Source organism: Phoca vitulina, unplaced genomic scaffold (assembly GCF_004348235.1).
Source record: "Phoca vitulina isolate PV1807 unplaced genomic scaffold, GSC_HSeal_1.0 scaffold15, whole genome shotgun sequence".
Lineage (NCBI taxonomy): Eukaryota > Metazoa > Chordata > Mammalia > Carnivora > Phocidae > Phoca > Phoca vitulina.
In genome coordinates, this window is record NW_022589718.1 from 4,614,454 (window position 1) to 4,629,726 (window position 15,273).

A 15,273-nucleotide genomic window follows, 5' to 3' on the forward strand; every position below is an offset into this window, starting at 1 on the left:
ACTGTGCAACTGCGTGGGCAGAAGGCTTGGACAAAGACAGATGAAGGGAGGGATCTGAGGGACCCCTGGGACACATGAGGGGAGATTTTTCACTCTTCTGGGAGGGTTTCCTGAAGAGTGGCAGGTGCAGACTCCCCTCTCTGTGGACAAGAGAGTGGGCTGATGCCAATTTTATCCCCAGCCCATCAGCAAGGATGAACTTGAATGATGAGCAAAGTGCCCACAGTACAGGCCCTAAATCATACTAAAAGGGTCTAACCAACAAGAACATCTAACAATTGTAAATATTTATGCCCCCAACTTGGGAACACCAAAATATATAAATCAATTAATAACAAACACAAAGAAACTCATCGATAATAATACAATAATAGTAGGGGACTTTAACACCTCACTTACAGCAATGGGCAGATCATCTAGCCAGAAAATAAAAAGGAAACAATGGCTTTGAATAACAGACTGAACCAGATGGACTTAACAGATATCTTCAGAACGTTTCATCCTAAAACAACAGAATACACATTCTTCTCGAGGGCACATGGAAGAGTCTCCAGAATAGATCACATACTGAGTCACAAATCAGGTTTCAAGTAGTACAAAAAACTGAGATCATACCATGCATATTTTCAGGCCACAGTGCTATGACATTAGAAGTCAACCACAGGGGCACCTGGGTGGCTCAGTCGTTAAGCGTCTGCCTTCGGCTCAGGTCATGATCCCAGGGTGCTGGGATCGAGTCCCACATCGGGCTCCCTGCTCGGCAAGAAGCCTGCTTCTCCCTCTCCCATTCCCCCTGCTTGTGTTCCTGCTCTCGCTATCTCTCTTTCTGTCAAATAAATAAATAAAATCTTTAAAAAAAAAAAAAAAAGAAGTCAACCACAGAAAAAAATTGGAAAGACCACAAATACATTGAGGTTAAAGAACATCCTACTGAAGAATGAATGGGTTAACCAGGAAATTAAAGAAGAAATGAAGAAATACATGGAAGCAAATGAAAATGAAAACACAACAGTCTGAAACTTTTGGGATGCAGAAAAAGCAGTCAAAAAAGGGAAGAATACAGCAATACAGGCCTTCCTCAAAAAACAAGAAAAGTCTCAAATATACAACCTAAACTACACCTAAAGGAGCATGAAAAATAATAGCAAATAAAGCCTAAGTCAGCAAAAGAAGGGTAATAATAAATATTAGAGCAGAAATCAATGATATACAAACAAACAAACAAACAAAATCCAGAATAGATCAGTGAATCTAGGAGCTGGTTCTTTGAAATAATTAATAAGATTGATAAACCCCTAGCCAGACTTATCAAAAAGAGAAAGGACCCAAATAAATAAAATTATGAATGAAAGAGGAGAGATCACAACCAACACCGCAGAAATACAAACAATCATAAGAGAATATTATGAAAAATTTGCCAAAAATTGCAAATTGGGAAGAAATAGATAAGTTACTATAAATATATAAACTACCAAAATTGAAACAGGATGAAATAGAAAATTTGAACAGACCCATAAACAGCAAAGAATTTGAAGCAGTAATCATAAAGCTCCCAAGAGAATCCAGGGCCAGATGACCTCCCAGCAGAACTCTACCAAACATTTAAAGAAGCATTAATACCTATTCTTTGGAAGTTATTTCAAAAAATGGAAATGGAAGGAAAACTTCCAAACTCATCCTATGAAGCCAGCATTTCCTTGATCCCAAAACCAGACAAAGACCTGCAACAAAAGGGAGAATTACAGACCAATATCCCTGATGAACATAAATGCCAAAATGCTCCCCAAGATACTAGCTAATAGGATCGAACAGTACATTAAAAGGATTATTCACCATGACTGAATGGGATTTATTCCTGGGCTGCAAGCGCGGTTCAACACCCAGAAAACAATGTGATACACCACATTAATAAAAGAAAGGAAAAGAACCATATGATTCTCTCAATAGATGCAGAAAAAGCATTTCACAAAATACAACATCCTTTTTTGATAAAAACTCTATGCAGTGTAGGGATAGAGGGAACACACCTCAATATCATAAAAGGCACATATGAAAGACTCACAGCTAATGCCATCCTCAAGGGGGAAAAACTGAGAGCTTTTCCTCTGTGGTCAGGACCAAGACAGGGATGTCCACCACCACCATTGTTTTTAAACATAGTACCGGAAGTCCTCACCTCAGCAACCAGACAACAAAATGCATCCAAATCAGCAAGGAAAGGCATCCAAATCAGCAAGGAAGAAATCAAACTTTTGCTATTTGCAAATGACATGATACTGTATGTAGAAAACCCAAAAGACTCCACCAAAAATTTGTTGGAACTGATACACTAATTCAGTAAAGTCACAGGCTACAAAATTAACAAAGAGAAATATGTTGTATTTCTATATGCTAATAATGAAGCAACAGAAAGAGAAATCAAGGAATTGATCGCATTTAGAATTGCACCAAAACCCATAAGATAGCTAGAAATAAATGTAACTATAGAGAGACTATAGAACATTTATGAAAGAAATTGAAGAGGAATGGGAAAATATTCCATGCTCATGGATTGGAAGAACAAATAGTTAAAACTTCTATACCACCCAAAGTGATCTATACATTTAATACAATCCCTATCAAAATATCACCAGCACTTTTCACAGAGCTAGATCAAATAATGCTAAAATTTGTATGGAACCACAAAAGACCCTGAATAACCAAATCAATCTTGAAAAAGAAAAGCAGAGCTGCAGGCATCACAATTCTGGATTTCAAAGTATATTAACAAAGCTCTAGTCATCAAGACAGAATGGTACTGGTACAGAAACAGACACATAGATGAATGGAACAGAATAGAAAACCCAGAAATGGACCCTCAATGCTATGGTCAAATAATCTTCAACAAATCAGGAAAGAATATTCTATCAAAAAAAAAAAAAGACAGTCTCTTCAACAAATGGTGTTGGGCAAACTGGATAGCAACATGCAACAGAATGAGACTGGACCACTTTCTACACCGTCCACAAAAATAAATTCAAAATTTGTGGAAGACTTAAATGTGAGACAGCAAACTATCAAAATCCTAAAGGAGAACACAGGCGGCAACCTCTCTGACATTGGCTGTAGCAACTTTTTACTGGACACATCTCTGGAGGCAAGAAAAACAAAAGCAAAAATTAACTATTTGGACTTCATCAATATAAAAAAACTTCTGCGCAGTGAAGGAAACATTAAACAAAACTAAAAGGCAACCTATGGAATGGGAGATGATATTTGCAAATGACATATCTGATAAAAGGTTAGTATCCAAAATGTATAAAGAATTTATTAAACTCAACAACCAAAAACCAAATAATCCAGTTAAGAAATGGTCAGAAGACACAAATAGACATTTTCCCAAAGAAGATATACAGATGGCTAACAAACACATGAAAAGATGCTCAACATCACTCATCACCAGGGAAATACAAATCAAAACCATGATGAGATATCATCTCACACCTTTCGGAATGGCTAAAATTAACAACACAGGAAGCAACAGATGTTGCTGAGGAAGTGGAGAAGGGGAACCCTCTTACACCGTTGGTGGAAAACTGTGAGAGACTATAGAGAACAAAGTGAAGGTTGATGGGGGGGATGGGCTAGTTGGGTGTTGGGTATTAAGGAGGGAACTTATTGTGATGAGCACTGGCTGTTATATGTAAGTGATGAATCACTAACCTACTCCTGAAACCAATATTACAGTGTATGTTAACCAACTAGAATTTAAACAAAAACTTGAAACCTACAAAAGATAAAAAAATAAAATAATTATTGGGATAAACATTTTAATAGTCCATTATTATCCTTTTATTATCTTGTAGGGTGTATATTTTGGCCTCTCTTTTATATGCCTGATATTGCTAATTTATATCATCTCTCATTTTCTTGATAGTACTTATTAGGGTTGTATCAATTATATTCATCTTTTTCAAAGAACCTTTATTTTTTATTCCTTGATTTTTATGTTTATCTCCCAATTTATTGCTTTCTTATATTTTCTTTACTTCCTCCCTTTCAGTTTCTTTCATTTAGATAAGATCACTGATTTTATGCATTTTTTAATTTTCTAATATATACACGGTTAAAAATTTATCTCTAGTGAATGAGTAACTGTATAATACAAGGGTTTTTGTTTGTTTCTAGCAACACAAGTTTTGATAAGTCTGATTTTTATCAACATTTCAGTTTTTCTAAATCATTTTCTAATTTGTGTGTGTGTGTGTGTGTGTGTGTCTGTGACCCTTGGGTAATTTAGAATTGTATTGGTTAGATTCAAAATATTTGGGAATTTTCAAGTTATATTTTAGTTGCTCTTATCTAGTTTTATTCCATATTGGTGAAAGAACATAATCTGAATGATGTAAAATCTTGGAAATCTGTTAAGACTTCCATTATGACCCAGTATATGGTCAATTTTGTAAATGGTCCACATGCATTTGGAAAGGATTTATTACGTTCTGCCCTTGTTAGATGCAGTGCTTTCTGTATATTAGTCAAATGTTTTAACTGCATTGTTCAGACCTTCTATATTTATTTCATTTTGCCCTCTCGTCTTATCAATTACTAAAAGAGTTATCTTAATATCTGGAACTATTATTGTGGGTTTCTTAAATTCTCCTTTTAATTGTGTCCATTTTGTTTTCCATATTTTGGCAATGTGTATTATTTCCTACTAATTAAGCATTGCTATGTCTTCCTTATATATTGAGAATTTTTACCTTGTGAAATAAACCTTTGGAGCTAGTGATATCTTCCAAAGTGTCATGACATTTAGTATATGAAATTATACTCCTACTCTGATGATCTTAAGTATTCTCAGATTGTCATAAATAAGGATTTTTCTATTTGTGTGTTTTATGGGCATATATTTCATATATATAACACCCGTCTAATACACTGTTTCTTCTATCATAAGGAAAACATTTTGATTAGAATATATTTAACTTCTAATTCATCCAATGGAAATATATAATTAATTTTCCATTACTTTTATTATCAACAATTGTAACAAGTAATCCATTTCAATAACTATCATAATTTTTAGTAAACAAGCTATACAGATTTCTAAGATTTGGTAGGATTCCAATTTTTTTATTAAAAAAATAGCAACTTTTGCAGAAGTATTAAGCATTTTCCAAAATATGACTCCAAAGAACATGTGTTAAGTTCCCAAATAAGTAAGAATTTATGTCCTCTCACCTGGGTGGCTCAGTCAGTTAAGCATCTGCCAATGGCTCAGGTCATGATTCCAGGATCCTGGGATCGAGTCCTGCATCCAGCTCCTTGCTCAGTGGGGAGCCTGCTTCCCTCTCCTGCAGCTCCTCCTACTTGTGCTCTCTCTCTCTCTCTCACTTTCTCTGACAAATAAATGAATAAAATCTTAAGAAAAAAGAATTTATGTCCTCTCAAGAATTTACCAGTTTCAAAGGACAACTTATTTCTTTTCTCCTTGCCTTTACATAATTTCATCTTATTTATCAAAACTTTTCAAATCCTTATGCAAAGGAAACAGTAACAAAACAAAGAGGCAACCCACAGAATGGGAGAAGATATTTGCAAATGACACTACAGATAAAGGGCTGGTATCCAAGATTTATAAAGAACTTCTCAAACTCAACACCCAAAAAACAAATAATCAAGTCAAAAAATGGGCAGAAGATATGAAAAGATACTTCTCTGAAGAAGACATACAAATGGCTAGCATACACATGAAAAAATGTTCATCATCATTAGCCATCAGGGAAATTCAAATCAAAACCACATTGAGATACCACCTTAAACCAGTTAGAATGGCAAAAATGGACAGGGAAAGAAACAACAAATGTTGGAGAGGATGCGGAGAAAGGGGAACCCTCTTACACTGTTGGTGGGAATGCAAGTTGGTACAGCCACTTTGGAAAACAGTGTGGAGGTGCCTCAAAAATTTAAAAATAGAGCTACCCTATGACCCAGCAATTGCACTCCTGGGTATTTACCCCAAAGACACAGATGTAGTGAAAAGAAGGGCCATATGCACCCCAATGTTCATAGCAGCAATGTCCACAATAGCCAAACTGTGGAAAGAGCCGAGATGCCCTTCAACAGATGAATAGATAAAGAAGATGTGGTCCATATATACAATGGAATATTACTCAGCCATCAGAAAGGATGAATAACCAACTTTTACATCAACATGGATGGGACTAGAGGAGATTATGCTAAGTGAAATAAGTGAAGCAGAGAAAGTCAATTATCATATGGTTTCACTTATTTGTGGAACATAAGGAATAGCATGGAGGACATCAGGAGAAGGAAGGGAAAAATGAAGGGGGGGAAATCAGAGGGAGAGATGAACCATGAGAGACTATGGACTCTGAGAAACAAAGAGGGTTTTAGAGGGGAGGGGGGAGGGGGGCCTGGTTAGCCTGGTGATGGGTATTAAGGAGGGCACGTACTGCATGGAACACTGGGTGTTATACGAAAACAATGGATTGTGGATCACCACATCAAAAACTAATGATGTATTGTATGGTGACTAACATAACATAATAAAATTAAAAAAAAAAAAAAAGAGAAAAACAGAAAAAAATCCTTATGCCACATAAATTTTTAATTCTGTTAAATTTTTTATTTTTATTATTTTAATTTTTTATAATTGTGATTTCTGGTTTTTCTTCAGTAGAAATATTTGAGCATTTTGATTTTTAAATATTTATTTGATTTTTTTTTAACCAACCATGTGACAGGAGGTTTTGTGATTCCCTCTGTGTCATAGAAAATGACTGTTATTTTCTCTGTGTCTAATTGAAGAAATCTCATTATACTAAGGAGGAATCTGTGAAGTTATTTTAGGACCTCTTGATTTCAATATTTTCTGTTTGAGAGTGTCTTTAAAATATGAACAATTGAGAATCTATATCGAAAACCTAACTATGATTTTTGTTGTTTCTTTTATTATAAATGTTATCATCTTTGTATTAATATGCTTTATATTGTTTGACAAATCCTATGGTTTACCTGGCTGGTATGAGCAAGATATACGCACCATAAAAAATTGCTATCACTCACATTTTTTAAAAAATCACTTAAAAATTGTTTTTCAGTATGATTATATGGGATCAGAAATGATGGCTGTAACACAGAAAATTATCCAAATTATTGGCCTTGTCAACACTGTAAGTTTTAAGTTTTTTACATTTATAGTTTTATGAAAAATCATTGAAACTGATTTCTAATCTATCATTACAAATTAATGACTTAAAAATCTTCGATTATTAATATCTAAAATAATAAATTGAACTTATTCTTTATTTTTATGTAGTCTTGAAGTAATGACTAATGTTATTTGAACAAGTATGCCATAAATTTTATTTTAGATGTTTACTCAGTTCAAATTGACTGTGATGCTGTCCTCCTTGGAATTGTGGTCAGATAAAAACAAAATGTCTACCAACGGGGATGCTGATGATTTATTACAAAGATTTTTCACATGGAAACGGGACTATCTTATCCTACGGCCCCATGACATAGCATTCTTACTTATGTAAGCACAATGTTCTACATTAAAAAAGAAATATTAAATAAGTTCATTAATTTGATAATTTAATGCATTTACTGTGTTCTTCAACTTTCTGTAGGCCCCTCTGAAAATTTTAAATGAACATAGCTGTTGCCATGGATGCAGTAGTGTAGTTGAAAATATGATAAAAACAAAAACAACATAAATAAGTTATATAAAAATATATTTTGGAATATAATTTATGTAAAAGACTTGCCTTTCATAAACTTTTATGATGTTAACTATACTACAGAACACATATAAGCTTTAGCTTCTTAATAATGTAAAAATTGGCACTATTCAGTTAATATTACCTATAATATGTTAATACATTTCGTGTCTACTCTTTGACTAAAAAGGATATTTTTGGTAATAATTAATTAAGAAAATGCTTACATTTCAGACAGGCAAGACTTCGTATTCCACAGTTAAAAACCCCTTTTGTTTTAACTTTTAGTAACCAAAAGAGTGCATGCAGTACAAGGGAAACTGAGGAGAATTCAAGATAGTAAAATTTTATCAAGTCTAAGAGTTAGGTGAAGAGAGGAAATTGGATTTAAAGTGAATTGTATGGGCGCCTGGGTGGCTCAGTTGGTTAAGTGTCCAACTCTGGTTTGGCTTGGGTCATGATCTCAGGGTCGTGAGATGGAGCCCTGGTTATGCACTCAGAGAGGAGTCTGCTTGAGATTCTCTTCCTCTCCCTCTCCCTCTGCTCCTTCCCCCCCAAATAAATAAATAAATATTTAATTAAAAAAATAAAGTGAATTATAGTTTTCAATGATTTGAGCATTTTGTATAATATATTAGATAATACCCAGATCAAAAATTGGTTTGTTTGAAAAATCATTTTAAATTTTATGAGAGATTTAATTTTATAAATAAGCTAATAAATTGTTCTGAATAAGTATGGGAATAAAATAGGCTATACTATAATGATGTAGTTACAGGAAACATCCTAGATATTTGGGAGCAACATTTCCCGGCACAATATGCAATAAAAGCTATGATGCAGATATTGCTATGGTATGTAATTTTTAACCTTCTTTACTATTTTTTCTAAACTTTATATTGTATTTTATATTATCTTATATAGCTAAATAGTGTATAATAAAAGTAGTTCATATTAACTTGACATTTTCCTCTATATGTGATTTATTATTTTGTTGGGACAAAATTATTTTAATCTCAGAAAGTTTATTTAATTATAAATTATAACATAAATCAAAAGTGTAGCATACATTAATGCACTTATTCACCAAGTAGGCAAAATGACTAACATTTATATCGGATTTTCTAAGGATGTAAAACCATAGAGCAAAGTTAAAGCCTCCTGTATGTCTACTTTAAATTCAAGAAATAGCAAAAATCATGAATTTGTGCTTCCATTTTATGTGTACTTTATGCAATTGTTACAAATGTATGTATCCATTAACTAAATATTATTGTTCTGCATTGTTCTTATTTTATGCATCATTTTCGTACTATTTTGAACAGCTTTTAAAAAGATGCATATATGTTGAATCATATAGCTCCGCTTTTAAAACTTTTATGTTATCAAGTAATACACATTCACTTATTATAAATACAAGTGGTTTTACAGGACTAATACTGAAAAACTGAATCAGCCCCTTGCATAAACTACAGTCCCTGAATTATTTTTTTCATTTTCTTAAAACTTTTCCTCCTGGCTTATACTTTCACTTTCATTTACTATAAATAAAATTTTATTGGAGTATATCATATATAGAGAACTTTGGAAAAATCATAAATATATAGGACATTTAATTTTCACTAAGTCAATATATAGACATAAACATCACGGAGATCAAAAAATAGAATATTTCAGCATTTCAGAAGACCACTATGAATCATATACCTCATTCCACTTACTATCTATACCAAAGAAAACCACTTTCCTGACACTTACCACCAATGGTTAGTTTGGCCTCTTTTTGAACTTTATGTAAATGAAATAATGCAGTGTGTATTCTTGTGTCTGTCATTTATTTGCTCAAAATTATGTCTGTGAAAATTATCCTGTTTATATGTGTAGGAATAGTTTATTCATTTTTTACTCCATATTTCTAAATAATATTCCCATGAAATTTCTTGAGTCTTCAAATTTAGACATCTATTGACTTCCTATCATTGAAGTCAGAATTTAAGACCCTAATAGCTCATCATATTTACATGCCACTTCTTCCATTCTTCCTCTGTAATTATATAACTTATTAGAATTGTGTTTTATTCTCTTATATGGACCAAAAAATGAACTAAAATTAAATTGCCTTCATTGCATAACTTTTGCTTCTTCCAAAATTTGTAATTGTATCATATTGCTTTTGCCCAAATTCTCTAATAAAATTAAAAATTGCCTCTACTTCTCTAAATGTTTCAAAACGTCCTCTTTTTAACACTAGGGACATATCATTATTCCCCCCAATCTCTGTTAGACTTTTTGCATAGGTGTTGTTTACAAATTTTCTATTGTGTCTTCTTTGGAACATATGTATTCTTTTTTCATAACTTGCTTACTCATTTTGATAAGCTATATGTCTCTATAATTTACTAAAAAAAATTGACGTGTATTAAATTGTTTGAGAGTGACATGATTGAAAATATATTTAATTATTTCAAAGATTGTTTGGTTAATTTTACTTTTAAAATAATTGTACCTTGGAATTTTAAAGGTCTTTTGTTTTTTACCATTTCTTTAGAAATTTAATGCTATTCTTATTCTCATTCATTTGTGTGTGTTTTGCTTGTTTTCTCTATGGAAACATTTAAGATCTTTTTATCCTTATATGGTGTTTTTCATATCTAATATGCTGGTTATATTGAAGCCCTTTCAATTGGGATACTATTTACTTCTGATCTGAGAAATTTTACTATATTACATTTGATCATTTGTTCCCCTTTTCTCTCTGGAACTTTGTTAATTAAAGCATTTTGATTCATCATCTAATTTATTTTATCTTACTTAATTTTTCTTTTATTTCTACATCTTCTAATATTTCTTTATATTTATACTTTGGAGCAGTCACTCACGTAAGCGTTCTCAGATCCATTTTACACTAATCCTCTGCTCTGGTCTATTGCACAGGGAACTATATATATATATTCCCTGGGCTTCTTTGCTTTCATGCTTTTGTATATTCAGCAAATATGGATGATTGAATGGGGGCAGTGAAATACCTTAGTATCTCTACATACTGACCCTGCTTAGAACAATGTCTCAGAACTATTGCTTCCTGTTCCTGTGAAACTGCTCCCCCTTCTGTCCCGTAGCTCCTGCTGAATAGCACTTGTTTATGGAATCTAATAATACCTTTTTATTCATTCATCCTGTTCTGGTGTTGGTAGCAACATTCTGCTTTTCTAATATCAGAGTTGCCTCTCACTTCTCTTGTTTAAAGATCCTGTAATAACTTCATTTGAATTGGACGCCTTATGATGACACCTATTCACTTTAAGCTCTATCTATAGATAGAGCTTATTAGAAAACTTTATAAAGAAACATGTAGTAAATGTTTTAGGCTTTATAGACCATGTAAACTATGTCACAGGTACTCAACTCTGCCATTGTAAAGCAAAAGCCAATATAGAAAGAATATAAATTTATGAGCATGCTGATGTTCCAATAAAATTTTATTCATGAATAACTGAAATTTAAATCTCATAAAATTTCATTTGTCACAAAATATTAATTTTTTTGTTTTTTCAACTATTTAAAAATACAAAACCATCCTTATTTGCAGACTGTACTGGTCATACACCAGATTGAGTCTTTGGACCATAGTTTACACTGCCCTACTTTAATCCTGGAAAATGATAATTTATAAACCAAAGCAACTTATAAGATCTTGCTAATTTATGTTAACATTTTCCTGGGAAGCAAGTGAGGGAATAAAAACTAAGGGTTCTGGACAAACAAGAACAGAATAATCTTTATTTAATAGTAAATTTATTAATCTAGGTAAATATACTTGAGTTTTTTAATTTAGTGTGCCAGCTCAAACATTTGAGAGTGGTTTTAATAGTTTTATCAATTGACTAAAACATGAGCAATGATGGTCTATTTGCAATGAAGTTCTGTCTTGAAAAGAAAGAAATTCATAGACTTATATACATGGATGTATTTGAATATATTTATTTTGTTCATCAAACTCACCCATCTCTTGACTATGCTTTTTGTGTTCACTATACTCTGTAAGTTAGGACACACAGTTAGTTATATGAATTGTTTGATAGACTTTGGAATTCTTTAGATAGATAGGTAGTTTAGAAAGATTAGATGATTGATAGATGATAGTTCACCTGAGAGTAGAGACAATTTTATTTATTCCATTCTAATATGAATGCTTTTCATTTTTTTCTTGACTTATTCCATCAACTAGATCCTTAGTAAAATATTCAATAGAAATTGTGAGATTCTCAACCCTTGCTTGTTTGTAATCTTAGAGGGAATGCATTCCATCTTTCATGATTTTGTATAACATTAGCTGTAGGTTTTTTATAGAGGCCCTTTGAGTATAAGGACACTCCCTTTGATTATCATTTAGCTGATAGTTTTTTCTTTCTTTGTTTTTACCAGAAATGGATATTGGTTTTTGTCAAATGCATCTATTCTCTTCGCTTATTGAAAACTCATTTGGCTTTTTTCTTGAGTTTGTTGAGTGACTGTATTATTGTTGGATTTTCAATTGGTGAACCAGTTTTGCATTCCTAGAATAAATCCCACCTTGTCTTGATGTATTGTCTTTTTTTATATATTGTTGGATTCAAATTGGTAAACTTTTTTTTTGTTTTTGTTTTTTGTTTTTAGATGTTACTTATTTATATGACAGAAAGAGAGAGACAGTGCACAAGGGAACACAAGCAGGGGAGTGGGAGAGGGAGAAGCAGGCTTCCTGCTGAGCAGGGAGCCCGATGTGGGACTTGATCCTGGGACTCCAGGATCATGACCTGAGCTGAAGGCAGATGCTTAACGAGTAAGCCACCCAGGAGCCCCAAGTTGGTAAACTTTTGTTAAGAAATTTTGCATTTGTGATGATTGGGTATATCAAACTATAGTTATCTTTTCTGATAATGACTATTTCTGGATTTTCTATCAAGGTAATAATGAGTTCATAAAATGAGCTATGTTTTCTCTATTTCTGGATGTTTTGAAGAGTTTGTGTAAAGAAGAAATAGAGAATAGAAAAACAATAGAAAAAACTGGCAAAAGTAAAAGCTGGTTTTTTGAAAAGATAAATAAAACTGACAAACTCTTACTTAAAACAATTAAGAAAAATATAGAGGGAAGACTCAGATAAATAAAATTAGAAATGAAAGAGGAGACATTACAATGGGTAAATAAAAAGGTAACAAAGGACTATTAATAATTATATGCCAACAAATTAGATAACCCGGAGAAATGGATACATTCCTGGAAAAATACAACCTACTAAAACTGAATCAAGAAAAATAGAAAGCTTGAACAAATCAATAACAAATAGAGGTTAAATTAATGGTCAAAAACCTCCCAACAAAGAAAAGCCCAGGCTTTACTGGCAATTTCTACCAAAAATTCAAAGAAAAATTAACATCAATCCTTCTGAAACTTTTCCAAAAAACTGAAGAGAGAACACTTCCAACTGTTTTTTAAGGGACCAGCATCACCCAAATATCAAAGCCAGAAAAAAAAAGATACCACAAGAAAATAAAACTACAGGCCAATATCCCTGAACATAGATGCAGGTGAATTAAGATTGTGGAGTAGTAGGGGGACCCTGAGCTTGCCTCGTCCTTCAAACACAGCTAGATCAACATCCAACTATTTTGAACAACTAGGAATATGATCTGAGGATTAAGAAAACAATCTGCACAGTTGGAGGGAGAGAATGTGTCAGATGTGAGGTTTGGATTGTGAATTAGGGGACAGGGAAGCTGTAGTGCCCCAAAAGGGAGGGAACCCTTTTCACAGAGCAAAGTCTGGGAGAGAGAGAGGGACTGGGAAAGAGTGCAGCTGGTAGGTATTGCACAATCATCTGTGGTGAGGAGATCCCCTGGGTCACACTGAGAGAGATCCCTCCCCTTCCCAGAGTACATTTAGAGGAGGGTATTTTGCCTCTCCAAGGACAAAAGGCCAGCTGGGAGCCATTGAGCAGCCCTCAACAGCAGGGTCAGAGGTGTGCACAGAGGGCAGGAAACCTCAACAACTTTTCGCTGTAAGCCACAATAGGCTTAAACCCCTGTGTATGTGCAGAGATGCTGCTTTTCTGCAGCAGAACTGAGCAGAGAGCAGAGACACTGGCAGACTGCAGATAACCTGGCTGCCACTTTTTGTTGTCTGCCACAGTAGAGTCAAGCCTCTGTGTGACTGTTTTTCTGAGACAGAACAGAGTAGGGGACTGAATCAGACACAGACAGCTGATTAACTTGGTTCCAGCTTTTTGCTGAGCATTACAATAAACTCTAACCTCTGCTCACACACTGTACAACTGCTTTTCCGGGACTGGGCATGCTGGGAGGCTCCCCTCCAGGGGAGGGGAGTAGGCCCACACCTTGCCAGGCTCTTTAAAACTTGGGAGTTTTGGATCCCAGCCAGCAGCCAGGGATAAAATAGTGGAGATGTGTGGACCGGGTTGCTGACAGTGCGGGAACAGACAGGCTGATGGCAGGGAACTAACGAAAGCCCAAGACACAGGAGATTGTTCACTTTTTTTTTTTTTTTAAGATTTCTATTTATTTGAGAGCGAGAGAGAGAGAGACAACAGAGGGAGAGTGAGGGAGAAGCAGACTCCCTGCTGAGCAGAGAGACTGTTGTGGGTCTTGATCCCAGCACTGTGGGACCGTGGCCTGAGCCAAAGGCAGATGCTTAACGACTGAGCCACCCAGGCGCCCAGATTGTCCACTTTTCTGAGAGGGCATCCAGAACAACAGTAGTCAGGTGTTCCTCTTCCCAGGGACAAGAGGGTGGGGTGACGCCATATTCTTCCTCCTCCACAAACCCTTCCCTGCCCCCCTCCACCCACCAGCACAGTTGGACTTCAGAGACAAACACAGCACCTCCAGTGGGGGCTGGAGTCCCCAACACTAACACCCCCCACCCCTCACCTGGCAGGAAGCATCATTATAAGGGCAAGTCAGCTTGTGAATCAGCCCAGCAGCCCTCTCTCTCAGAAGACCAACACAGGCCCCCACATGTACCAAGTATACTGATTAAAGAATGCTCCAAAGCACTGGAGACACATGTTTCTCTTTTCTTAATTTTTTAAATTTTCAAATTTTATTTTTTATTTCTTATTTTTTATCTTTATCTTTTATTTTAGATATACACACACACACACACACTTTCTTTTTTTCTCTTTCTTTTTTTTTTGGTATCAGGCTTATAATTTTTTGTTTATTTGTTCATTTGTTTCTTTCTCTTATTTTTCAGATCAGCCTTCTTATTTTTTTTCTCTTTGGAATCAGGCTTATAATTTTTTGTTTGTCTGTTTGCATTTTTGTTCCTTTTCCCTTTCTCTTATCTTGGATCAGCCGTCTTCTTCTTCTTCTTCTTCTTCTTCTTCTTCTTCTTCTTCTTCTTCTTCTTCTTCTTCTTGATCCCAGCTGTTTTTGCCAACAAATTAGATAACCCGGAGAAATGGATACTTCTTCTTCTTCTTCTTCTTTTCTTCTTTCTTCTTCTTCTTCTTCTTCTTCTTCTTCTTCTTCTTCTTCTTCTT

At 34.3% G+C, this 15,273-nt stretch overlaps 1 protein-coding gene across 1 annotated transcript in view; it reads left to right on the plus strand.

Moving 5' to 3' along the window:
- The window catches only part of ADAM18 (ADAM metallopeptidase domain 18), a 199,404-nt gene that overhangs the window by 67,278 nt on the left and 116,853 nt on the right, over positions 1–15,273 (plus strand). The window contains exons 9-11 of the mRNA XM_032413217.1: positions 7,107–7,178; positions 7,380–7,546; positions 8,503–8,584. Of these exons, the coding sequence (XP_032269108.1) occupies positions 7,107–7,178; positions 7,380–7,546; positions 8,503–8,584 (321 nt within the window). The remainder of the gene's footprint in view (positions 1–7,106; positions 7,179–7,379; positions 7,547–8,502; positions 8,585–15,273) is intronic.